At 44.5% G+C, this 27,865-nt stretch overlaps 1 protein-coding gene across 2 annotated transcripts in view; it reads left to right on the top strand.

Annotated features, from left to right (window-relative positions):
* The first annotated feature begins 6,083 nt into the window (after positions 1–6,083).
* The window catches only part of RGS20 (regulator of G protein signaling 20), a 41,171-nt gene continuing 19,389 nt past the window's right edge, over positions 6,084–27,865 (top strand). Inside the window, exon 1 of one of the 2 annotated variants that reach the window (XM_074881323.1) lies at positions 6,084–6,383. In XM_074881323.1, the coding sequence (XP_074737424.1) occupies positions 6,261–6,383 (123 nt within the window). In that variant the 5' untranslated portion in view covers positions 6,084–6,260. Of the gene's footprint in view, positions 6,384–25,635; positions 25,939–27,865 lie in introns of those variants that run through there. The other variant, XM_074881332.1, reaches the window with a different exon arrangement.

A 27,865-nucleotide genomic window follows, 5' to 3' on the forward strand; every position in this document is an offset into this window, starting at 1 on the left:
CATCCAAAACACTGGATTGTAGACTACTTTACACAGCATCATTCTCCCACCCCTTTAGCATACTTCTGGCTTAACCCGAGTACCAGTACCCGAGTACTCAGGCTGAACTCAAGTACCAGTATACACAGGATTGTTTTTCTCTCACTTCTAGTCGCTGCTTCCAGTATTGTTTCAGTACTTTACAGTAAGCAGAGAAAAATACATTCATGGTTTCAATTTGGTGCCCATTTGGGGCATGCATTAAGTCATCAGTGGTCCTTTTTTCTCACAGCAGACTATTTTTCTTGCCTAATTGCACCACCTGCAAGAGTAGCACCATCCATTCAGTCTGGATAAAAGAAGACAGAATGCAATTTGCCATTGAAATTTTGATACTACAACATCATTTTTCTATAGAAAAGAACTTTGAAAAGCTGTGATTTGGCATGTTGACTTCATCATAGATGGCAGACTCTGGCTTTACTATTCATTTCACAGGCGGTTGAGAGGCTACAGTAAAAAACATTTTCCTGTAACTTTTCTGTAACCTTGGAGGGAGGCATAATGGATCAAAGCATGCATCCACTGAATTAGCAGAAAGAGAAAAGCAAAGAGAGGAGAAATAATTGCAATAGTAATTACACTGTTTTTTTAACAGGAGTTCCAGGAGGCATTTAAGCAACTATCAAACAGTAAACATGCCATCTATGCCAGGCAAGTTAATAGAGCCTCTAGCAGAGGAATCAAATTAGTGAACACAATGTACCATATTAGAGAATGCAAACAACATGTTGTTCCTGAGTATACCTGTATAATAAAATACTTAATTTACACGTTCCTCTACACAGTGTAAGGGAATAAATGCAAAACATTAACAAAAAGTCACTACAGCTCTGCAAGGAACAGTCATGTCTCACACCTCTGCAGGAGTTCTTTGTGTGTGTGGACAAGGTGGTCGGGTAGACTCCATCCACTTGGATTTATGTCCAAGAGGCATTTGGTGAGATGCATCTGCAGGTGCTCTTAAAACAAACAAACAAACAAACAAACAGCTCTCCTGGGTTAAAAGGAAAGGTCTGTGCATTGATTCATAACTCTTGAATGATAGATATGCAGCAGAGGGTAGGAAGAAATGATCAGCTTTCACAATGCAGAAGGGTCTTCAACGGAGTGCAAAAAGCATCTGGCTGGAGTCTGTGCTGTTCAGCACACTCAGAAATGTTTGAGAAAGGAGGTGAATAGTGTAGGGAAGACTTTGCCAATGATAGTGCTACTGCTTTGACTAGCGCACAGTTAAACTGAACCACCTTGCCAGAGGATGGTGGGTATGCTGCAGATTGACTGCATCCCCCATCTGTCAAACACTTGGGCACATCTGAAAATTTTCAGTCAGTGTGAGTCCCATGAGGCACTCTCTGTGCTAAGGAACTTCATTGCATTGAAAGGGTAGGCTTTGAGAAAGAAAAACATTATATAGTCATTGCAGGAAACTGTCTCGTGCCTGTCATCACTATGACAGCAAGAGGCAATCCTCAGCAACCAGTACAAACCCATCCTGTGTCATCAGCTTCGCAGGGCAACTCGTGGTGCCTTATTCATACTGGCTGATTCTCTGAACTGAATCTTGCTAGAGGTTATGACTGGAAAAGTGCTATGCTCCTATTTTTTGGTAAGCATCTATCGTTTAGGATTCAGGTGCTGCAAAACAATTCTCATTTAGCTAAGTTTGGTCACGTCAGTGCTTGTCTATTAACTCCTGGCAATGCAGCTTCACTTGAAGTTGCTATATTTAAATGACTTTATCAAAGTGTGAAACAGAGAGAAAAACGAAAAGCTTATCAGCATGCAGGATTAAAAGTCATGAATTGCCTGGATCACAAAGAACAAAAATGTTCAATAGTTTAATACTAGGAAAAGTAATGCAGATGAGTCATCCTCACAGTAAGACTACAGATAGCTGGATTGTGAGACTATTTTACTATTCTCCTTTCCTTCTTGTAATAAGAGCAATGTGTCATTGTCTCTCACATATTCTGCAAATTACAGAAGTGGTTTGCACACCTGCCATTTAACATTTCAACATTCTGTACATCCCCTGGCTGTCTCCTGCACATCTGTACGAGTTTTTAACATGTATAGAAGAAATGGCTTGGAAAGTTTATCCAAGCAAAACATACTCAGAAAATCAGGAAAAGTGAACACACTTCTCTAATTCACAAAATATTAATGGCAAAATTTGTAAAGGAGGAGATTTTCAAAGTGTATACACTAGAAGCTAGCCTCAACTTTAAGAGCTATCATTCCTAAAACAAGTACTTTGTTTTACCCTAAGGTTATTCATCCAAGGATTCAGATCAGATCTTCTGAGCGCTCACGCTTCTACTTTTCCAAGGCTTAAAACCCATTCTTCCAGGGCAATGTGGAAAGGAGCAGCATGTACACTGCATGACAAGGGATGGATGTGAGCCATAGGCATGGGCTTTTTAGCATGGCTTCTTTCAGCATGAAGTCCCCATGGGTGCATTGCAAGAGCAGGACATGTTTCTTCTATCACAGAACTAAGTGCCAGGTGCACTTGGTCAGCAGACCCTGAACTAAACCTGTCATTTTTTGGCAAAGGGGATTCTATAGCAGGAGAGAGGCAACAGCAGAGAAAAAGAAATAATTACAATTCAGGTCTACTTGTGGGTTGCAAGAGGGAAACATTAGAGGGAATCTGGCTGGTTTTGTAATGTATGAAACTTGAAGTTTTTTGAGCATTGGTGGCTAAGTTCATACAACACTAATGTAAAGTAAGAGGATCTTTGTTTTCTAGATAAACTTAGGCAGAGAAATACAAAGAAACTAGCTCAAGGTTACATGAATCAGGAAAACCAAAGAACATGTTGTCGTAAATCTAAAATACTCCTTTCCCCAAAGCACTGCCTCACAGTATGGAAGAAGACAATAGTGCAAAAAAGAAATGAACCTACACTAATCTATCTCTAATGCAAGGTGAGAAGAAATATGTCAGAATGTTTCCATCTTTGCGTCTTCCAGCACCTTATCTCATACACTATGTCTTAAAGCCTGAAGATGAAGACTGCTAGTTGTCTCCCAGAAGATATGATTTTCTCTTCCACTGGTGTAAATTGTGTGTGTTATCTCTAAATTTCAGAATAAAATAAATAGAGCTAATTATTTAAATACCTTAATATTTTGTATTCTATGTTTATTTATTTATTTATAGTTTTAAATGTCTTTCAACTGCAGATAAGAAAAAGACAGTCACTGACTTTCTTAGTCCTTTTGACACATTTTTGCTAAAAAACTTCACATCTGAGGTGCTCTTTTGGGCTTTTTCAAAAATCTCATTGGACATCTAGATATGTCTTTAGGTGCCCAAATGATCTGAAAAAAAATGATTTGATATTGTAAGGAAGTATAAAAATTACTCACATATTAGAGCAAATCCCAGTGATTTCTGATGACCCACTGATGCACAACTAACTTCTTATCCTGGAGAGAAAATGCTGTGACATTTGTAACTTTTTTATTTTAGAATGCTGGTTTCTCCTTATTTTCATCTCCTGGGTTTCCCATTTAATCCATCTCCCCCAGCAGATTTCATGTTTGCCTCACAGGCATCAGTGAGGACCTGTGGGACAGGGGAATGGGGGACTTGAGATTCTTTTCTCTCCTGTCTTAAGAGTGGAGGGTTGTCACGGAAGAGGCTTTCTTTCACGGAAACAGAAGTGACTTTTCAATGTGAGGAGATACAGAGTGCTTCACTCGACATTTTTCCTGAGTAATTATAGCAAGATTGGCCCACTGTGAAAAGGATTTTTACTGCTTCGGCTGTCTTTGTTTTCTCCTCTTATTTTATCTTCATTTTAGTGTCTGTGTCATGGTAGAAGAACATTATTGTATGAGTATTTTTTTAAACAAGTAAATCCTGCTTCCTGCAACCAGTATAAACTTATCTGACTTCTAGGTCATAGAACTTGGATAATTTTTCTTTTAAATTAATCATAGTCTGGCCCAAAGGATCTGGTAAAGCTAATATACTACAAGTCTGCAAATGTTGTACCAGGCAATCTTCTCATTGCTCCACCACCTCTTTGAAATTAAGTTTTGCTTGCTCAGTTAAGGAACCACACATATCTTATCCTCAATAGGAGCAGTGTTTTTGAAGGAGAAATAAACCAACATTTTATTGTGATAAATACATCTTCAATTTTTTTCCCTGGAATAGAATAATGCTATATTGTCAGAAAATTGGAAGTGAAGTACTGTGCAGAAACAGGAACAGAAAGGTCAGTGCAAAACTTACTATTTATAGCTTTGAGAAATAAATGCAGCTGGGGTTAAAATAGTAGAGTACATTATTTTAGGGAGTAGGGACAAGTGTCTCTGTCTCATGAGCACGCATTTCTGTATTGAAAGCTGGAGGGTCTCAGTGTCTCCAGTCCCTCTTTGCAGCCTACAGCATCTCTCCTCTCACCGTCAGTCTCTGCTGCTTTGTGCCAACAGCTCTTGTCTGGACAAGGGGGTCTGCACCTGAGCATGTGGAAGGAGCACTCTTCTCTGGGAAATTGCTGCAGTACCAGGTGAAATAAAGCCCACCTCTGGGTTAAAATTAAAAAAAAAAAAAAAAAAAAAAGCAATAGATCCTCTAACTTCATCCTCTCTCACAAGAAAAAACTAGGTCAGAGCAGTAGCTTCTTGGGGGAAAAAGGAAATGCTGAACTACCCCATGATGCTGACAGTAAGCCTGGCTAGAGGACAGTAAAGAAGGCCATTGCCTAAACCTCAGCAGTAACTCTGCCAAAGTCAGACTTATTACCAGAGCTTATTCGACATCTTTCTTACTATACGATGACTTCTAGTGCAATTCAGCTTGTCAAGCCAAATGCTGGAAAAAATGTTCTCTCATTGTTCCTTGTTTTTATTCTCAGCACTTACTGGTTTTCTCTGAAAAAAGACAGAGATGTGACCAAAGCACCTCTTCTCACAGGAGATGCTATGGGGGCTGGTGGTATTATATCTGCCTTGTATCTACAGTGCTGAATTGTCAAAATTTTTGACTCTTGGCAGAAAAAAATATTGGTTTAGGCATACCTTTCAACTTGGAAAAAGATGTTGTCAACTTTCAAAATAGATAGAATATCCCATCAGACACTTTTAAAATGGAAGCTCTCTTGGCTCCTCATTTATAGTAACTTCTCATTTGGAAGTTTCAGCTAGCTAATAAAAATACTAACTTAAAATATAAAAATATTAAAACTGGAAGTATTTTGAAATGATGAATAAATTAACAGATTGATTCTTTTCAGTGCACACTAACATATGTATGAGTTTGACTTTCTGCTGTCTCCAGGATATGTTTTAAAAGGCTCCCAAATGCTTTCCCACAGAAGGAATATTATTATTCACTTAGCTCTTATTACAACAGCAATGCTAATGACCAGAACTATAAGCAATGTTTACATCATTTGAATGACAGTTTCACAATAATTTAATATTCCTCCTAATTTTTCTGTGTCTCTCCCATCTGTATTTCAAAAAGCACAAAAAATAAATGCCAACTGGATGTTGACAAACAGAAGGCAAAAGCCTGGCAGCCCTCTATAAAGCTAAGAGAAATAGTCTATTAATAACCTACCTGGAGCCTTAGTCTTTATATTTAGTTTGTCTCTATCTGCAGACGTGGCTGCTGCTCGTGTGGTGTTTTCATTAGGGCTGGAAGGATTACCAGTAGACCATCTGTTCAGTCACAGAGAAAAAATGTGATTGACAGGTGCCACTGACCTAAGACAGACATCTCCATTTGGTGCAGCCTGCAGAGTATAACTATGTGCTGAGTTGCTTCTTCCTCCAAGGTGTAAATCAAATACATTCACTCTGAGGTGATAAAATGTGTTTCATGATTGTTACAGCGTGTTTCTCTGACATGTATTCAACTGCCATATGCTCGTTTTACTCCTTTTCAACTTACGAAAACCTACGAAGTCATAAATCTAATCTCTAAGCTGGCACGATGCTGAGGGGATGAGGCACCACAGATATCTGAGGGCAGATAATCCTGTTTGTCTCCAGAACTGTGGAGGCTGCAGGAAGAACTGGCAAGTTGCAAGAGGCCCTGACTTTTGCCCATCGGTGTAAGGATGAGCCGTCTCTATGTTGTTGTTATTCAGCCCAATGTCTGGGATTTGGTTTTGTTTCATCGTTAAATAAAAATGGTGCTTTTCCAAGAAAGGTCATCGTAAAATTGGATTCGGGAATAGCTTTTTTATTTCTCGATGTGGAGGCAAGTTTTGCTCTACTTCAGGACTCACAGATACCATGCAGACAACTGTCAAGCAGAGGAGACCCTCCAAAGTGAAGATGAAGAGGATATTAAAGCAGCAGAGTGGATTTTTGAGGTAAGACAAAATCCAGGGTTATCCAAATGTCCTGAAGGAGTGGGAAAATGGTATCTGGAAAGAAGCAGCAATAAAGTGTTAATGTCATATATGACAGACATAGACTATTTGTCACTAAGACCTCAGTATTCCTGTAGTTTTCCTTTATTCCTCAGCCTCATCCTCTGCCCTCTGTTCCTCGGCATGTTGCAACCACAGTGACAAAGGAGGTGGTGATCCGCCTTCCTGTTAAGTGTCTGCTTTCAAACAGCATACTAAACACATCCATCTAACTCATAAAAATGATTCATACTTTGTGGAGCTAATCTGTGGTTAAAAGGGTGAGGGAAAATATGTTGCTTCATCATGTTTAGACACTGAAGAGGTCTGCATTTTTTACTGGTGCTACCTCAGGCAATTTTTATTGGTAGTTAACAAAAGATATCCCAAAGATGTCAAACACAGCATAATACTAAAATCTGTTAGGGTGTTACAGTAAATGCTCTTTAGTGAACCTGTAGAGCTGAACCATTTTCCTTAATTAAAAACAACAGTCATGTATCCTTTAGATTCTGTCAAAAGCCTGAAGGCTGCCTGAGGGGTGAACCAATGTTATTTATGGTGAGCAGCACACTCCTGTGCAGCTCAACAGAGCAAGACAAACAGGTGCAAGAAACCATATCTTGTTAAAACTTTGGTGCAGAAGTGGTGCACCGTGGTGCATGGTAGGGAAGAGAATGTAATAGCAAAGTCACACACTCTTGGAACCGCAAAATTTGGGTTTTTTTCAGACTTAGCACCAGAGTGGAGAGGGACTAAGGCAGCTAGTTGAGGTTGTTGGCAGGGTTGGTGAAAGGCAAGACATGGGAAGAAGCCATTCCACATCTGTCCTACAGATGTTCAAGTTTTAAAGCAAGACTTGGCTTCTCCAACCCATCTCCTTAGCCAACACACATCCATTTCCAGGAGGCCATTTCACTTGAATTACAGGAATACACTTTTCAGAAATCCTAAATTACTTTCACTGCTTTTGCTGAGAGGAAATACTCAGCCTGCTTTACTACTATCAGGAAACTCTTTCTGATAATGAACCAAGTACACTCCTTTCAGAATTTCATGTCATTCTGTCTCATTATCCGTCCATTTGGCACAAGAGCCTGGGGACTTCTTGACTCTCTTGAAGGCAGAGGGGGTTTTGTGACAGGCACAGTGGTTCCTGAATTTAATCCTTGATAGTCATAGCTTCTGAAACCCATATACTGAGTTCTTCACAGCTCATGTCCCCAGTCATTTCTCATTTAGCCATCCTTTTATTCATCCCAGGTGAACAGTTCTTTGCAGCTTGGTGATCGCTTTTGTGGCTCTCACCTGAAACTAGTTTGTTGTCAACTCTCTGAGAACATGGTGCACAGGACTGAGTCAGGGACTTCACAGAGGACAGCTGATTATTTCTCTGCTCTGCAAAGGGATTTATCTACAGAGGGACCTAAATGTCACTGCAAGGTTTGGGACCACTTATTCTTCACAGTTCCTTAACACCAGTGCTGCCAACTTCCCTTCTTCCGCTGGCTATCTGTCCCATTTACTTTGTTCTGTGCTTATGTTTCTAAATGCTGCAGCTCTGCTGGTGTGGCTCTCATCTCTGGTAGCAGGGACAGCCTGGGAGATGCTCTGTAACCACTTCATGAGCTCAGCTGAGGTGAAATTGCTGTCATGTGGAAACTCTTGTATGAGGCTACATGCTCTGGGGGAACATGTCTTCAGAACTTCATAAACCATATCAGCAAATGATTCTTTCCATATGTAACGTAAGCAATGTTACTAGTAGTTAATGAGTCTACAAGGACTGTGTTAGTAATAGGAGGTTAGAAAACTTACCCATCTAGAAATGGGTACAGCCCTTAGGCTGAGGCATTAGAATAAACTGCAAGCTTTACTTCACACAGGAAAGAAATAACTTTCTTTTTTACTGATAGGGAACCAAGGCACAGAGGGTTTACATGATTCCCTAGTACTTAGGAGATCAACTTGAAGTTTGTAAGGTTCAAGACCAGCTTGTCACTTACACTCCCAGAATAGACAAGATCACATTAAAACTTTCTTTCTTTTTTTTTTTTCTGGTGGCATTGAAGCCTGCAGAAAGTTCAGATTCTTTCCAGTAAAATGTTTCTATATGTGACACTGGTCTCTATAGATATACTGTGTTCTTAGACCCATAATTTGTGTAACTGACAGGGTCTTTGATCAGACTGATTCCCCAGTTCTCATTAATTCCCATGTTCCCTTCCACCTTAGGTGAGCTTTTGATGCTTTTCGATGCTTCTGAATGTGAGCAGTGACTGCTTCTGAGAGCAAGCTGACATCTAACTGAACATGACAAATAGTAAAAAAAAATGAAATATTAAATAAATTGGGATTTCAAAAAAAACCCACAACCCCAAATCTTTTAACAGAACACTTGAATTAAGTTTATTTATTCTTGAACATGCTTTCAAAGAAACACTGAATTACAAGAGAAATGTTTTCGAAAAGTGGTAGGCAGTTTAAAGGCCTTTTAAATTCTCTTCATGATATTTAAATTAACTTAGTGAGTTGTTTATTTCTAATCTCCATTTGCATTGCTTAAAAAGCCTTTCCCTCTGACATGTTTGCATCTTGATTTATAAAAGTGTTAAAAAGCAAAAGTGAATAAACTGCTTTTTACCAGTCTCAGCACCAAGATGCAAGGGCTTACTTAACCCAGAGTTAACACAGACATTCTTGTGTGCTCCCAATGACCTTTTTGCAAGTTAACAAAATAAACACCCCAGAAACATCACACTGCACAGGGAGATAGTGAGAAGTTGCAAATATATCACAGTTTTTTCCTAATGATAAAATTTGGCCAAAGTCCTCTTACACAGAACTCATTGCCATCACTTCCTCAGTAGAGGATGAGAACATTCTCCTCAGAGCAGCCACATTTCAGTTCATGTCCAGGTTACATCTGCACAGGACCTACTTCACTTCTATAACATAATTATGATTTCTAAGTATATAGGCTCCAGATTTGGTTGGGTTTACATGAATAATATGCCTACAGACAATAGGTGACTGGGCAAGTGCAGATGGGACAGCAGTGTCAGGGCTCTGAGGGCACTAGTAAGTGTTAATGGGCCCTCACCAGCCTCACCTGGGGCCTCCACCCTCACCCATGGATCCAGCAGCAATATTTAAGCTCAGCCCCGAGGGCCTCTTCCCTACCTGCTTGACTTGTGCTGAAGGAGTGCTGGTCTCCATCTGAGTGACAGCCATGCCCCATTTGGTGATGGACCCACCTGACTGAAACCTTAACCCCCACCCTGGGCTGACTTCCTGGCTTGATCTTGGCTATCCCTTGTTAGTGAGGGGTTGCCTGATGATTGTGGGACCTGATCTGAGGAGTTGACTTCCACCTTGCTGTGATACTGCCTTATGATCTGGACCTCACTGGGGTCATCTTCACCTCTGCTCTCAAGGCATGGAGCACAGAGATGAAGAAAAGCATAGTGCTAAGTGAGGTGTGTGCCAAGGAAAGGCAGAGAGCAAGTATTAAGCCTCCTTAAACGTCAACCTGTAGGCTGAGGCCCAATGATGCCCCGGTTATACCAGTATTGTCTTTCTGCTTGCCAGTCCTACCCATTTGAGTGCTGTGTGGGAGACCAGGCAGAAATTGAAATAGCCACAAGCATGCTGTCCGGAGGAGCAGCCTAGGAGAAGTATGGCATCCTTTATCCTTCATCTACCTAATCCCTGCTCTGCAGAAATCCTTTGGGTTTGGAGATGTCAAATGTTATTCCATGACCTGCATGTAATGTGAAAGTCACTCATGACCATGCATAGCTCATCTAAATTATTTGGTGACTGCTATGAATTATGATTTCTTTGATAAAATAGAGATCCATTCACAAACAACTGCAGAAGGATCAAAAATCATAAAAGATATTATTTGCAAAGGACAACATGACAACTAAATGATTGCACTGCTTTGCAAAGTATTCTAGTGTCTTTAGGTGATGAATGCTGTCAGTCATTAATTACTGTTAACAGTCCCTCTGAAGTCAGATATTGTCTTTATCTTTTATAAGAGTAGGAAAAGTCTTGATATTAGTAAATATACTCACCCTCTTCAGTCAGTATAATCTCTCCCTAAGTACATTTTCATATCAAGAGTGTTTATTTGGTGAAGTATGTTTTTCATACTTAGTCATGGTAGCATTTGTGTGTCTTAAAGCTTGTGATTGTGTCACAGGGTGTTAGGAACAAACCAAGCAGTAACTTATACCAAGAACACATTCTTTCTCTTCTTTTGAACAGGTGCTGTGCTTAATTAAATAGGCTGAAACCTATTTTAAAAGTCACATTTCATCTAATTCTTATGTTTGAGATGGGCAGGTGATGCAAACTGTATGGCTGTGGGTTGAATCACTTGGCAGCTAACATTCTTCATCTTTGTCAAAATAGTTATTCTTACACAGCAGATGTAAAATTTGAGACACGTTTGATGCTGTTTTATTCAGGAGCAACTTTTCAAAGGGAGACAGAATTCTGGGAGAGAAATAGGAGTATTACAGAGTATTTAGGATCACCAAATTATAAGCATCTAGTCTTATTGACAACTTTGATAATATAGTATACTTTTAGGTAGGGAAAAAAGTGTGTATTTTGCTGAATAAGTATAGATTAAGATAATGAGGTAAAATCATATGTGGTTGGTTTTAAAGATAAGCAAAATCATTTCTAGAACAAGCTGGAGAACATTATCTCTCTGTGGTCTTCTGTGCTGGTTGATTTTGCTTTCTTGACATGTATCCTTTATAACAAGGGTTTATTTTGTCCCTGAAGTGTTTTTACTAGTTAAAAAAAGGGCTACTTCTGCATATTTTTACACACTGTATCAATTCTGAAGTATTGATCCTTTTGAGACGTGCAGTGTCCAGCAACATATTGGTGCATGTCTCATCAGCAGACCTATTAGGAGGATTAAGGCCTGTCAAACCCCAGCACTGCAAGAAGGGTCAGGCAGAAACTCAAAGTGGTTTCTCTTGTTTGCAAGAGAATTCCTCCAAGGAAAAACTTGTTTTATTAATTGCTGCTTTCAGAGGTCACAAAGTACTTTTGGGGCACAGGAGGCAGTATTTCAGGGTTACTCCATACCCAGGTCTTTAGCACTTATAAGGGTCGGGTCATCCATGCTGTGAAAAAGACTGTACTAGTCATTTGGGGGGTTAGAGTCCTCCCTTTCATCTGGTCATCTGAACTGGGAGATCTGTTAATTATAGTACTTGTAACTGTGGTAAAGACATTTCATGTTTGAACGATTTATGTTCATCAGGGTATGAATCTGCTGGTCAGGTAAAGATCCTACAGTTTTCTGTATTGGGTGAGGGAAGTTAAACGAACCAATAAGGTGAAAGTAAAAATTACAGGACTGGAATCCAAAATAAGCATTAATAACTATTAAGTAATTACTCTCATAGCTAAAAACAGCACAATCCACAACAGGTTGTGGTCACTCCAGTGACCAGCATCACTGCGTGCTGCATTTAGGTGGGTTGGTGTCCCCTAGAGCCCATGTGTCTGAGCTGGGGACTAGGTATCTGCATATGTATGAGCATATCTGAGTACATAGGGATAGGATTCAACAAGCCACCATTCTGGAGAGGTGGCCATCAGCAGAAACACCAAATGACATTAGAGATAGGCCTCTCTTTTCATTTGGGAATCATGGACCCAGACATGCTCCTGAAGTTAGGCCTCCATGTCCTGACACAGAATAGAGGAGTGCTTTCTCATTTGACAGCCCAGCATTTACTGCTGTTGCCCAGATTATGAGAAGTCCAGGTTCAAAACCTTCCCCTGAGGTGACTTGAAACCACACACACTAGAAGAATAAGCTAACTACTTACTGCAGCACGTCTGTGAGAAGAATAGTAGGGGTCCCTTCCTTTCCTTGTGTTGAAATCATTTTTTGCTGTATAATAATTTAATATTCCTTGTATAGAGGGAATATTTACTGTGTTTAAGGCACTTACCATGCAAGGGGCTGAGATTCAGTGAGAAATACTTCCATTTTCCTTTTTAATGGGTGTTCAGTGAGGCTCCGACAAAAATCCACAGGGAGGTCCCTTGCAGCTAGGTTGGAAAGTCATTCTCTTTCCCCTCCATCTGGTTAGCTGAGACCAAGCGAGGGAGGGCACTTCTGAAAGCTGAGGCTGACAGACCGCCTCCAGCGGCTGGGCCACCACTCTGGGAGATCAACCCATGCACATTCAGAGTGGAAGAAGGATCTGAGCCTTTATCTCCATCAAATATGCTAACAGCAACATTCAGACATGTAGGTCTGGGGGTGGGAGCTGGGTGGTGTCTGAGGCTGTGGCTCCCAAATGAAGGGTGATGCACATACAGTGCCAAATCAGTCCAATAACTTCATTTGAAAGATGCAGTATATATGCTTTTTCCTGGGATTGGGAGTTTCCTCTGTCCTCGTGAGGCAGCTCCCTATGCAGTGTGTTGGCGCTTTTTGGATGGCATGTTTAGATACCAGCTCTGTCCACACAGGATGAGGGAATGGTTCTAGTGCCTAATTCAGCTCTGTGGGTCCTACTGGGAGCGGTGGAGGAGCACAATGTGCTGTGAATGAGGCACCCCTTAGCAGGCCTAGCCCTGAAAGACATGCAGCAAGCCACTGGCTTAGCTAGAATCAGTGGATAGGAGTCATTTTCACCACTTGCTTGCTACCCCTGGGCAGTCTTGCAGAGACCTTTCATGCTTGGTTTGGGGTTTTCTTCTCCCCATGTTTCCTCTGAATGTCCATAGCATACTAGTCTGCTCCAGGCAGCTCAAACCATTAATTATAACTCCTTTAAAAAATAGTATTTTTTAATCTTTAGCATCATACATGAATATAAGAAAAGATGAATGTGGTTTATGCAGGAATTATTCTATCAGGCAGAAAAAAGTTGTTCTTTTACTGTGTGAGTGGTTGAATAGTGGGACAGGTTGCCCAGAGAGGTTCTGAAGTCTCCATCCTCAGAGATATTCAAACCCTTCTCGGCACAGTCCTAGGAAGCCTGAGAGCAGGAGGTTGGACTAGACGATCTGCGAAGGCCCCTTCCAATCTCAACTATTCTGTGAAACAAAGAGCTCTTCACAGTGTCTTTCCTTTTAAACTGTTCTGTAATTACATGGCATAATAATATTTTTTTAATTCATAAAAGATTTTTCTTTTGCATCTAGAAACACTGTTCTGAGAATAGCTAGCTGTATTGCTCAGCGTTGTCTACAAGCCAATAATAGCTGTGCAGACAGCAATCAGAGGGCATTCTATTGTAAAAGTTGTCAAAATAATAATGTACTACACATTAATAGGTGAATTACTTGCATATTAATGGTGTGCAAATTTTCTAGTGCTCAGAGATAATTTGTACTAATTTGCAATCATGTGTTTTTCCAACTTAGTGATTTACATATTTTACCTTTGAAATAGCCCTAAAACTTACTTTTTAGCATGGCGCTTTGCAATGGAAAAATGCAGAATCCTGGGCTGATGAGGATATTACTGTCAGAAAGTAAAAAATGTGAAAACCAAAAGATAAATTATTTTTACACTACTTCTGGAAATTTTTCAGCAAAACAATCCTAGTCTGACCTGAATTACAGAGACTGTTTTCATTAATATAAGATGACCTTCTTTAACTGGAACAAAATGTCATGCTGGTTAATAAATAGCCCACTCAGCCTAAATCTAAATCAACTAATTTGAGGTATGGGTAACTTCAGATTTACAAATATATTAATTTAGGATATCCTTCCATGACCAAGAATCAACAGTTTAGATAAAGGATACTGGGGAAAAGCAACATTTCTCTAGAAGCACACGGAGGCCTTCTGAAAAAGATACCTGGTTTGGGTGTCTATGAGTCAGGAGGAATTGTCCTTTACTCCATATGTCTCTCACACCTAGACCAATGAAAGTAAATGATTTCCAGTAAAATACAAAACTAAAGCAAAGTACTTCTATGCATTACCACCCCCAGAGTGGTAAGATGTAATACAGTTGGTGTTGCTCTCATTTATGGTTTCTCCTGGAGGCCATCATGTGGTAGAGATCACCTGAGCACAGGGTTTCCATCATACCCTGCTTTATTTCCAGTACACCTCATGTCCAATTGAAAAGGAATTATGATGTCGGTTTTTTCAGCTCAGATTTCTCAGGGATTTCTGAGTGCCAGAGGAGTCCCTAAGTGCCTGAATAAGTCATGCCCAGGTTGCAGGTATCAGCCAATCCACTCTAATTAGCAAATCCTTCCAGAGACCAGGAGAATGACGTTCAGCATCAAAGGCAGTTCTGGGTGGGAGCTTGAAAATGTCATCTGACCTTTGCTGCTAGGATCAACCATCCTCAAGCCCTTCCTGGCACAGGATTACCTCGCCTGCTCTTTAACCTCACTAACATAGACTCCACAGCCTAGGCAGCCTGCTCCAGTGCTTCACCATCCTACCACTAAAAACGCATATTTCACTTAAATATCCCTGCCTGCTGTTTAAATCCATTACTCCTTGCTGTATATGTAGTGAACATGAAGAGTAATTTACTCCTTCCCCTTGCCTGTTTGTATACAATGCATGCTACCCGATATGCATTTCCCATGAGTGGTGCAAAGACACAGAAGTCATGAATCACACGCTTTTTCACAGCAATTTCTTTCCACAAAAATTTTAAAGATTCTAGGGGAAAATAAATGTTTCTTTCAAGCCATTTAGAACTTAGTCCTACATTTTGCTGGCCCCTTCTGTGCAATAACAGGACAGCTTTTTACTCCCATTTATTTGCACCTCTTTATAAATCAGCTTCATCCAGTCAAAAGAAAGATGCAAAAAGACATCAGAATATCCTGCCACAAATATCTTTGTTTCAAAGCCCAGCTCCCCGCTGCTAGGTGACAGCTAGATGCATCCTTCTGAGAGCAGGTCAAAGCCAAAGCCCCACCAAGCCAGGAAATGCAAGGGAGAGACCATCACTCTTCTCCCAGGGGCCAGACAGGGGATGAAAGCACCTTGGTTATGTACAATATAAGTAACTGTATCTTTCATCACAAGCATTAAAACTTAACACTGAGGCAGGCAGAATGTTATTTTTCATCAGCCACATGCAAAAGGTGTGCTGAAGGGTAACCCTTGGGAAATGGCAAGGATCTGTGAGCAGGTGAACTGGTGAAGCCTGGCTGGCACTAGGTCTGTGCCTACTTACTGACTGATTTTGATGTCTGAGAAGGCTTGGCCTTTCCCACAGCTTGACCTCAGTGCTGGGTGCTGATTCCAATGAAACTTTCAGGAACTTAAATGCTGAGATCTTTAACTTAACAGATCTTCAATCTACTGCCAGATGTGGCTGGAAACAGCTCAGGAGGCTAACTGTCCTCAATATTATACTTCTAGTGTTATTCTCAAAATAAAGCCAGTCTAAAATACTGTATCAACTGTTAAAGGTAAAAACAGACTGCCACAAACCAGGAGCTGCCCAGTGGTGCCATCCAAATAACAGCTGATGATCTTACGAAATGCCACATCGGTTTTCCTGGTGCACTATTGCAGGTACTTAATTATGCTCACAAGAAGGGTGAAAATTATTCTCAGGAGTCTAGAGATGTCAGTTGTAGCCTGAGGAATTCATATAGAAAAAGGAGAAGGACTCAACTTTGTTTTGTTATTCATTCAGTTCCGTTTCTGAACACAGCCCAATTTCAGGAAGTAGCTGTGATTTTTCCTGTGACATCTTGTGTAATTTACTTTAGGACTCAGTAAAGAAGAAAACACTTTTTACTGTTCTGTTGACTTCACCGTTTCCTTTGAGAGTAATCAAGTTAAGAGCAAAAACAGTGGATCAGACTTACACCAAGACAAGATAAAGTAGTTGTTCTTGAACTGCGTAATGATTGGCATTTATTATGAGAGGTAGGAGGATTATAAAGTATTAATTTTCTTGCATTGTAGTGATTGATTTTGTAAAATCTGTTGTCTTCTCTTTTTATTACCAAACTGATTTGTTTAAACACAAGCATTCTTCTGGGAGGGATGTTTTTGGGGAAAGGAATCTCCTTTTAGGGATCCCTTGCCAATCCTGGAGTTTAGTATCCCAAATAAGCTTTTGCCTTTTGGTACTTGGAATTTGTGTTCAGATTTGCACAGGTGCTCAAACTGTACCAGAGAAGTGGCTGAGTTGCTCCTTTCTGTCCTTTTGTCCTGTTTTTTCATTTGCAAATTCTTGATCCATTTACTGATCCACATTACCCAGAATTCTGCATGTCAGTAAATGGAACATCTATATTTAATATGGGCTCTAAATAACAGAGTTAAAGGGTGTTTCTCAGTTTACATCCAGATCTTCTGGGTGGTTTGGCATGGAATAGTTGGATAGTTCTCAAATCAGAAGACTGATAAAGTGAGTCACAGCCTTAAATGCCAGGGACATTTCTTCAAACTAGCATTTCTTGATGTTCAGTGAAATTTTTGATTCTGAAAGATGGTTACTATTTTTATGACAGAGTAGCCTTCCTCACTGTACTGTTTATTCTGTCCATACAGACCCTGTGCAGATAAATACATGCGCTTCATTTAAGTACAAGAATAGCATCTGCTTGAGTGATTTACCTGACCAACAGTGGCATGCTCAGACTATAAAATTGTTTCAGACTCATAAAAAAGCTGTGCTCTCTCAAGCATCATACTGGGTTGTAAGCAGGCACAATTTAAACAGAAAGAAAAGCCAAACTCTACTGGTCTCTTACCGGCCTTTCCAAATAATCAAGAGAAATAAGTTAAAGGTGCTAGATCAAAGAAAGTATAGGCAATTGCAGACAGGACACTTTCAGTCCCACTTTGTCTTTTCTCTGTTCGGCCAGGAGGTAGGTTTGAAATGAACTGCAGAAAGGAGATTGGGAGGGAGGTTTCTTCTGCCCAGGAGGAGGACATGATCTTTCAAAACAGTAGTGTAATGGAGGGAAGCCGCCACAAGTGTAGTCTGTTAATGAGTTGTTTTGAACAATGACACATAAAGATGGGGTATAAAAATAGGTTTGTCCAAATTTCTACCCATCTGGACTGCTGTTCTCCCTCTCTCAGGACACTTCTAGAACCACAGCAAAATGCAGTGTCTTTCAAATTGCAGGGAAACATGACAGACAGCCCTGGAGTGGCCAGAAGAGAAGATCCAGCCTGCAGAAAGTTGTGTCGGTCACTCTGAGCATCAGACAGGAGAAACATGGTTTCACAGGAACCCATCAAGTGCCTTCCCCAAAAGCTCAGTAGCTCTGGGCTTTTTTAAATTCTTTTTCTGCTTTTTTTCTTGAGGTCCTCTGTATCTATAACCTGTAACTCGGTATCTGTGGTGTCAAGGGAGACCTGGGAACTGATACCATTTGTAAGTCTGCTCCTAAGCCTAAAGCAAGCATGACATTTAGCCAGTAATTTGTGCTATCTGCAATCTCTCTAATCCAGGCATGCACTCCTATATGGGTATGATCGCATAAGGCATCTCTGAAAGAAAGATTAGTAAGAGACTCTGCAAGGAAGCTCCAGGCCTTTTTGCTCACTTCCATAAGGGTATCTACATAACAGGGATAACCTGACGTCTCTAAATCAGTACTTGTTCAGTTCCATTGATAATTTAGTACACTGGGGTAGATATCACCTGAAGTTTTCCCATTTCCCAAACATGTTCACACCTTCTCCTCACCATCATTCTTATCAGATCAGGTCCTCTTCCTCCCATCATCATTCAAAGGTCTTTTTAAGATGCTAGAGAAATACTCCTGGTCAACACCTCCAACTAGTCTGCAATGAGACAAGTACAGTTTGCTCTTCATACCAGCATCTATCAGCCTAGAATATTCTTGTTTCTGATACTGTTCTTTTTAACCTCATACTTTTTAGCGGTTTCTCATTGTCTGCTCTTTATTCTTTTGATCTTCTTTTTCAAAGGAATTATAATGTAGCTCTGATGTCTTTCCGTGTTCTCCACCATATCCTGTAAGTGAGTTATATTTTCTCCCATCAGCCTTTTGATGTGGCTGCCTAATTCCCCCAATTCCTCCAGATTTTCTAAGGTCCAAAATCTGATGAAAAGTCAATGGCAGAAGTCACAGTGGCTTCCTCAGGAATCTTGTCAAGCTCAAATATTACTGTGCAGCCATGTTGTGCAACCAGGCTTTCATATTCACTGTAAACTACTCTGAAAACTCCAGCTGTTCAGGAACATTGGTTCCAAATTGCCCCATTAATCTTCCTTTCTGAATCAGCTCTGGAATGAAACTAGAAACTACTTTCTAGACCTAAAAACTGCAGTCGTGTCAGTTTTTGATTCTTCTTTAATTTAACTATATTTATTACTTGCACCTGTGTGGTAAGGATCCTGTGTAATAACCCAAAATATCAGGAATATTCCTGCAGGTCATGGTTTGATAGGTACCTCTTGAGTGACATTGATACTATGAAGATATTTTTCCTTTGCTAATCATGAAAAGAGGAAAATATTTGTGTCTCCAGTTTCCGTTCATTTAATTTCCGTTATGGGCAGAGAAGAGGACCCCTAATAGCACAAGGAGGAGTAGTGCTGTGGCACTAATCCTCAACTGTTGAGGTTCCCCATTCAACTTGTAGGTGCACAGTGACACCTGCTGGAACCTGGTAATGACAGTTACTGAGCAGCTTCCCTCCATCGTCTGGAAAACTCACAGTTTTTCTAAGCAGATGCTAATCTTTTTCTGGTCAACATTTTGGTACAGGTTCTATGATGTCGTCGGGACATACAGTAACAGAATGCTGTTGTGATGGGATGTCGGGTTTTTTTTCAATCAACCCAAACCTGTAGGGTTTTTTAATGATGCCAAATAATTCAAGAAGAAAAATTCATGAAGAAAAAAAAAAAAAAAAAAAAGAGGATAGAATTAGAGATGTATGTTAACCTCGTGATTTTAAAAAAGGTACTTGTACATTTTTCACTATTTATTGACATACATAAGGTGAGAGAGTCAGACAGAATATAGTGAGGCTTCAATTGCCAAACATGGCAAATGAATGACATAGTTTCTTAATGCAGTTGTACTTCAGCAAAGAGTTCATTTTTTGTATGTGTCATATTGCAATTTCTAATTAGACCTTCTTTGCCCAAGCTGCCAGCTTCCTGGATAGTCTGTCAATCTGCCAGAAACTCTGAGTCACCAAGGATTTTAAGCACACGAGTTGTGCCACAGAACTCTGTCTGAGGGCTCACGAACCCTGCGGTGCCTGCATGCATCAGCTGGATCAGGGCCAGAATGGCGAGCAGAGTCATCACTGAGCTGACTCTGATCCTCTAAAACCCGGCATTCAGTCCTGTTACTGGAAAACATCTCCTTATTTCTAATATTTAATTTCATCTCAAAGGTTATTTCTCTTTAAGCTTCCTCTTCCTTAGAAGTAACAAAGATGAGATATGTGGGAGTGGAAAAGAAGCAGTGTTGTGAGTGGAGACAGTGGAGGCTAATTTCCAGACTTCCTGAGACTTTGGAGTAGAGTCTGACTAATATAAACACTGGAGGTGAGAGTTTTGGCAGAACATACATCTGGGATTGGCCAACCCTGAGGAAGTACATCACCCTAGAAAATAACGTGATGGTGCTGAAATAATTAGCAAAGTACTAAGCAGAGCCATCAATAGCAAACAATTCTGTCTGCACTGAGATCTAAGCCAAGTCTAACCATTATAACTTTTCAAGCATTAGACCTAACGTAATGCAATCACAGGTTTTAGCATAAGACCTTGAGGAAACTTAATCCTCCAGCAAAAGGCTAAGAGAAACCCTGTGCTCTACATATGTGCTGCTGAACAGTTACATTTTGACTATATGAATGATGTGGCACTGGGAGGAACTTCCCAGTGGGACTTTCACACTTGGGCTTACACAAAAAAAATTCTACTGGCAAATTAACACATTGCTATTAATGTTGATGAAATGTTGATGAAAAATCAAGTACTAACAGGCATCCCTCCATGTGGGACAATGCTTTGTGGACCCATGCAGCTCTATGGTTAGTTCTACATGTTCAAAGACTCTGGGTTTATTCTGCCTCTCATCAACCCTGAACCTACATTTTCTATTTGAAATCAATTACTAATAGATCCATTAACAGAAGTTACTTACACCTGTAAGAAACTGCTGTTGAAAGAATACAAATATTTAAAAGTTCAGCAAAGCTGTTTCCCATAATATCACTGGCATTATGTTTACTTAAAAAAATGGTTACTTAAAATGCATCTTTTAAAAATATATACTGCTGATATATAAAGAAATTGAAGTTCAACTAAAGTCCCTGGAAACTCATTTTAATTCTGAAAATATCTTCTCTCCCAGAAAAGCCTATCAGTCTTCAAAGTAAGTGATTTATAACAAGTGCACTTTCTTCATGTAAATGAAAATAGTCACAAATGGCTTCTTTCTGTTTGAATTGCTCTCTAATTCACTATGAATCAGCTCCATTCAATGGTCTAGAAATTCTCTATTTAACAATTGAAGTGAGCAGGAAACACTAAAATAGACTAGTACCCGTAAGCCACCATACAAATATGTATGACCTCTCCTTGGGCAAGGAGCAGAAATTTAGGTATGAGGCCCAGCAATCTGTCCTAACACCTTAAAGCAAAACAGGCCCCAAAAGAGCTAATATGTGCATTATGTCACCCACTGAAGTGTGACTGCAAGAATGCTGGAATACAGTGTTATTAAAATACAGATACATGTTCTTTATTACCTTTCTTAGAACCTGTTCTTAACATTTTCAATGAGAACAAATTAAAAAAATACAAGTTTTCAGTAATAATAAAATAAAAATAAAAATAAAAATAAAAATAAAAATAAAAATAAAAATAAAAATTAAAAACAGGTTTCTTCATTTCCAAATGGCAAAATTAGGAAAATATATTAACTGAACAAGCCTGCAGAAGGAGAGAGGCTGAAGGCTAAAAAACGTGCAAAGGGACAATATTAAATATCAAGGGCACCCTTAGATAAAGCCATTCCTTTCTGATGTAGAATAAAACTACTGCTTGCTGGATAGACTTGCCTCCTAAAATTTTATCAATACCTTATGTAGACAATGTGAAATGTTCAGGAGAGTCTAGTAAAGATTTTTTTTTCCTAATGCCTTATATACTAAGTAGCTAATAACAATATTGAAATTTAGTCCTGATTTAATATTTACCTTGTATGTTACAAACAAAGGTGCCACTATATGGGACAATTTTATTAAATACACTGTTCACATGTAAACACTCCATTTTTCAAAACATCTTTTTTGGAACAGAAACAAGACGCAGGCCCAATATCCCCATGCCTAACTAGATTTTCAAGATGTTCATAATTTGCTTGCTCTCTGTCCTACTGAAGTTGCATTAACCTGTACAAAGTAGGGCAGCACTGGGGACCAAGAGTAAGGTCACAGACATGCGTGTGCAGAGCAAGCTACTCTGATGACTGAGGGAATTTTCTTTCAGACATGAGAAATGCATGCTCATATGCCTTTTAGGCAGAAGAGGGGGTTCAATCCATGTCTCTCAGCTCTTAAAGTCCCTCAATTTTAAACTCCGTTTCAACAAAGTCCAAGCACTTGTTCATGCAGTTCTGTCTTATGCAGCTGGCTTTCAGCCTGCCTCCACTATACGGGGAGAAAGTAGAGAAGATGCCTATTTTACCAATGTTGAGAGGACTTTAGGCCTCCAAGCTGCTCGGCTGTTTCAGGATTCAGGTGGCTGTGTACATACGCAGTGATGAAGATGTACCTGCCTGCAGAGCTAGGTAGAGTTGTCTACAAACACCAAGCACTGGAAGACCCTCAGTTTAGGTGGCTTTGTTTATCTAACACCATTCACAGAATCACAGAATCACAGAATCACAGAATCATCTAGGTTGGAAAAGACCTTGAAGATCATCTAGTCCAACCATTAACCTAACATTAATTCATGCTAGGAAGCATGAGTATCATCTTTCTATACAATACTATGCACTATCACTATGCATCATTAATGTTGAAAAAAATAGCCATCTTTAATAAGGTGTTAGTTGATCATGGCCCTCCTGAGAGAAATGCAAAGGAGCAAGACCATACCTTCCAAAGGGGTTACACTATGCCAGCATTTTAAACCTGAGCTTGTTCAAGCATTCCTGCTAAAATTTAGAAAGTCACCTGGGACCATAGTCTAGAGAGGGCTTAGGGGAGTCACATCCACTCATTGCTCTGAGAAATGACTGTCCTTCCTGGCAGAGTGACTAGGATCAGGATTCAAAGGCCAGTGGTGTTAACAGGTGTTTTGATCTTGGTCTCAAGACACATGAAGAACCACCTTGGTACACTTACTGAGACTTTCTTCCCTTTTTTCTGCCAAGGAGTGAGGCAGTATCATTTAATCCTAATTGTCAAGCCTATCGGTCATGTCTGGGCCTTGACAATTGTAATTCAGCAGGGAAATGGATTTAACATTCCAGTTGTGTGCTTTGTGCCCCGACCAAAAGGGCAGAGATTTGCAGAAGGGCTCCTTGCCACCGAGCAGGAGAAACACTAAGTGGGGGTGGGGGGCAAGAATCAACCTTTCTATTTTTTCTGCTCTCCTGGGAACACTGTCCAGTTTCCACCCTAGTTCACCTCTCCAAACAGACCTAGGGGAACTCTCTGCTGCTAAGCAACGGCAGGCTCTCCTTATGTGCAGGAATGGCAGCTTTCCCCGCAGGTCTCAGCTCTAACGAGCACCTTCCCCTGGCACGAACGGCGCAACAGCTGTCTTCTCCCGTTGCAGCAGCAGTGGCTTTGGCCTTCAAGGGCGGCGCCGTCACTGTGGGAAAGGCTTTCTTCACACTGTGCAGACTTCAGCGCTTCTCTGTCTCTTTGCTGTCGAGAGAATGGCTGTAGGCCAGAAATGGGAAGATGTTTTAGGAAGGGCTGGGCCTTGCTGAAAGAATAGAGCCCTGAACAAGAATGGGCAGAAATCATTGCTAGAGAGACGGGAGGCAAAGCCTCTATTCCCATCCCCGGCTCATGCTCTAGTAGGGTGGCTTCCCCTTTCCAGGACAATGACACTCAGTGAGGAAGGGGATGATGGTGTTGTCCCGCCGCTCGCAGACCGGCGCGGGCTCCCCGCGCTGCCCGGCCACCGTCCGCCGCGGGAGGCGGCTTCAGGACCCTGGACAAGGGTGGGCGCCGGCGCGGCCCGGGACGGGTGGGGGGCAGCGCTCCGCTCGCTCCCTGCCGCTCTCCGCTCCCCCCCGCCCGCCCCGCAGCTCCTCCCGCCGATCGTGGTTGGCTTTGGGGGTGGGTTGTTTTGGGTTTGGGTTTTGGTTTGGGTTTTTTTTTTTTGGGGGGGGGGGGGGAGGGTGCGTGTTTTTGGCGTGTAGGTTGTTAAGTGGCCAACCTCGTCCGCATGCCCCTCTGGCACTGTGGCCAGCCCTCACCCCAAGGGGCACTGGCTCGGTCCGGGAAGTCTCCTCCAGTCTTCAGCTCAAGGGCCAGCTTACAAAAGTTAAAAACACAGAGCGTGCCTGCGGGGGGGCGAGGGGGCAGCCCCGAGCACCCAGGGACAGACCGGTGGGGGTTCAAGTCTGCCACCGCTCGGATTAGCACCGCGGTGGAGGGGCTCCGCTCGGGGTCGGGCTGTGTAGGGCGCCCGCCTGCCCTCCCCTGTAACGCTTATTTTGTGTTTTTCTCTCTCTCTCTCTCTCCCCGCCCCGTCCCCCCGCTCCCACACCTCCCCCGCACGCCGCAGCCTCCGAGGCCTGCCGGGCCCCTCGCCCTGCTGCCAGCTCTGCTCTCCAGCCCTTTCCTGCGGCCGGAGCTCCCCGCCCGCCGGCCCTGCCCGCGCTTCGTCTCGGCGACCCGTCGAGACGCCCCGGGGCCCCGCTTCGGCCCCGCGGGCTTAGCGGTGCTGCTGGCCGGGAGTGGGGCAGCCGCCAGCTGCCCGCTCGCCGCCCTGCTGCGGGGCCGCTGGGCTGAGCCGCCGCCGGCCCCCGCCCCGGCCCCGGCCCCGGCGCCGCCGCCGTCGCCCGGCCACCTCCCCCCGGAGCGCCGGAGATGCCCGGCGTGCCACGGAGCCGCGCCGCCGCAGCCCCCCGCTGCCCCCGAGCCGCCCGGCGCTGTGAGTACCGCTCGTGGGGCCGCGTCCGCCCCTTCCTCCTCCTCTTTCCTCCTCCTCCTCCCCGCACCGGGGAAGGCGCTGTCCGCCCACGTGCCCCAGCCGGCACCGGCGTGGGAGCCCCGGGGGTGCGGGGTGAGCTCCCCCGGCCGAGAGCCCCGGGCTCCACAGGCAGAGCCCGCCGCTCCGCTCCCCGCCTGCCGTCCCCATCGGTCCCTCGGTCCGCCGGCTCCAGCAAGGCAGCTCCTGCGGCCGCCGTGCTCCGCGCCCGGCGCGCGGGCGGGAAGGGAGCGGCTCCGACGGCAGGGCTGCCAGCCAGGTCCCCGGGAACCGGGAGCCCACCTCCGGGAACGCGCAGGACGTTCATGCACCGGGCCGGTCTCGGTTTCACGGGAAGACCGTGCCGCTCAGCCCGGAGCCAGCCGCAGCCGTCCTGTTAACCCTTGTCCCGCCGCCGGGCGCGCTGCGCCCTCCCGGCAGCCGGCGTCGGGGTCCGCCCGGGGGCCCGCGGTGGCGGGACGTTATCCGCGAGACAGTCCCCAAAACGAGAGGGCCGCCCCGGAGGAGTGGGGTGAGCCCCCAGCCCGGGGGCCCCTGCCGCCGTCCTGCGCGGGGACGGGAACTCGCCTTCCCCAGGGCCGCCGCCGCAGCCGGGTGACATCGTGCCCCGCCGAAACGGGAGACCCGGACCAAGAGAGCCCGGCGGCGGTGAGCTGTGCGCCTCGGGCAGACAGGAGGCGGCTGGAGGGAGGGGGGGGAGGAGGGAGGGAGAGAGGGAGGGAGGGAGGGAGGGAAGGAAGATGGATCCCTGCAGTTACTTAAAATGCAAGCGTGCTCCAATCCCGGATTTGTAAACCCGGCTCTCATTTAAGGCATCTATGAACATTAAAGCGCCGGCACCGAGCCCCGCGGCGGCACCGCCGCCTCTCCAAGCCCTTCCCACCCCCTCCCCTGAGCGCGCGCACACACACACACACTCACTCGCACTCACACGCTCTCACGCCGGTTTCTCCAGCGTTTCTCCCCCCGGCGCCGGCCCCATGGCTCCCCCCGCGCCCCCCCCAGCCCGCCGCCGCGGTGCGGGCGATGCGGCCGCTACTCCCGTTGCAAACCGCCCCTGAGCCACCGCGGCCCCCGGTGCTCGCCCCGCCGTGGGGGCGACCCGGCGGCAGCCCGGCCCGTCGAGCCGGGGCCGGGGAGTGCGGGCTGCCGGCCTCGCTCCCCCCGGCTCCGGCCACGGCGGGCGAAGCCCGCCCGCGTCCGCGGCCGGCACCGTGAGACGATCCCACGGGGGCCGGACGCATGCGCGGGGCTGGCGAGCAGCCGTCCCCGGGCACTCAGCCCGCCGCTACCGGAGGGGAAGCGGGCGAGGACTCCCGGCGGGGCCCCGCCGCCGATACCGTAAGTACCGCTCGGTCCCGCCCGGCGGCCGCCGGGCACCGCGGCCCTGTGCCCCGGGCAGGCGCGGGATCGTCGCCGACAGCCGCGACCCCCGCGCCGCGGCCGGGGCCCCCCCGGGCGCAGCGGGACGGGACGGGACGGGCGGCGCCGCTGCCGGTGGCCCCCGCGACCGGAGCAGGGGAGCGGCCGCGGCCACCCTCCCCTGGAGGAACCGGAGCGACCCGGCGCAAAAGGCGCTTCGCCCGGTCTCCCGGAGGGTCGGGAGCCGCACGCCGGGAGCGCCCTGTCCTTCCGCCCGGGCTCCCGCCGCCGCTCCCACCGGGTCCCCAGCGCAGGGCCCGGCTGCCCCGGCCCCGGGAGCGAGGGCAAGACCCCTCCCCGCCGGCTCGGCCCCGCCGCCGCTCCCCGGGGCGGGATCGCGCCCCGCTCCGCGCCGCCCCCCTCGCCCCAGCGCAGGGAACGCCTCGGCTCGGCTCCCGCCGTGCGCACACGGGTCCTTCGTCCTCTTTTCACGAGCGAGGATGAAGATAAGGCAGCATCCATCACCCCCCGCCCCTTTGCGAAGGGAGTCCCGCGGCACGGCCGCTCTGGGGGCCCTCGGCTCCCCTGCAAAGTTAACAGAGATGAGTAGCAACAAGCCCGTGTTTCCATATAGACTCTTCCAGTATCAGCCTGCCACATCACGCATCCTCAGGTGAGAGAAGGGGCTCTTCCCGAGCTCCGTCGTTAGCTAATGTCAGTAGGCAAGAAAAAGCAGGTAAAGAAAATCGGACACAACTGCAGAAAGTGAGATAAGATTATCCTTGTACATGTCAGTCAGAATCACGGTAACTTCATACCAATATAATTTACTTGATGCGACCAATCCCTTATTTCATTTTTGCTGTCAAAAATGTAAGATCAAAACTTCTCACACAGTGCCATCAGCATGACGTAAGGGTGAGGAGTCTCCTTGTTCCGCTGTGCCCATTGCATAAGGGGAGCGTTGGCATCAGGTCCAGCGCTCTGCCCCACCGCGGAGCGTGGTGCCGGTTACACCGTTGCTCTACGCCAGGACCAAACACCAGTAGCCACTAGCTCAACTAACCAATGCGCCAAAATCACTATCAGCTAGGAGAGTCCTGCATGTGGTCAGGTTAAAATTAGGAGCAACGTGTTAAAATTAGGAGCATCTTTCTAAGCTAAATGCATGTTCAAGCCAACTGAATGCAAAACTAGTATTACGTTTTATAAAATGCTCTAAGATGAGAGAACAGCTACTTTATTTCCCATTTAATTTCTTACCTGCTGCCCGGGGGATCAATACTTATTTTGATATCTTTGCTCTGGGTCCCAAATAGTTAATGATGGAAGCACCTCCTTGGCTGTTACGCACCTCTCTAGCCCTTGGAAAGAAGAGTGCACATTTGTCAGAGTGAGTAGGATGTTTGAGGGCTCAGCTTAAAGTACCAGGAAGGAGTTTTCAGACTAGAAGGTTTCTGTGTCTCTAGGAGCTCAGGTCACAAGGTGATGAACCTGAAGCACAGGCGACTATACCAAGTTATCCCAAGGAGGCAGCAGGTCTTGGAAATACTGCGGAGGCCCCCTAGCATTCAGAAGCAAGAGTATTTTTAGTGAGAGGTTCATGACCCTTTAACTTTCTGTTTATAGGCATGTTTCAAAATTTGTCATAGCCAGGTGAAGCAAAGAAGTCCAGAAAGTGTCATGACTGAAATGACGGTGTACTAAGTCAAATTCTGACCTTACTGCAGCTTTAAAATTGACTTGAATACTCCTCCTGGCTGACGCTGCTCCCTTTGGCATGACAGGCGAGCTGGCGAGGCAGAAGGCAGCTACCTCGGTGCCTGCCCTGCCAGAGCAGCCAGATGCCGGCGTAGTACAATCCGAAGTGAATCGCAACAATCGGAATCAATAGGAAACGGTACGT

This window comes from Strix uralensis, chromosome 1 (assembly GCF_047716275.1).
Source record: "Strix uralensis isolate ZFMK-TIS-50842 chromosome 1, bStrUra1, whole genome shotgun sequence".
NCBI lineage: Eukaryota > Metazoa > Chordata > Aves > Strigiformes > Strigidae > Strix > Strix uralensis.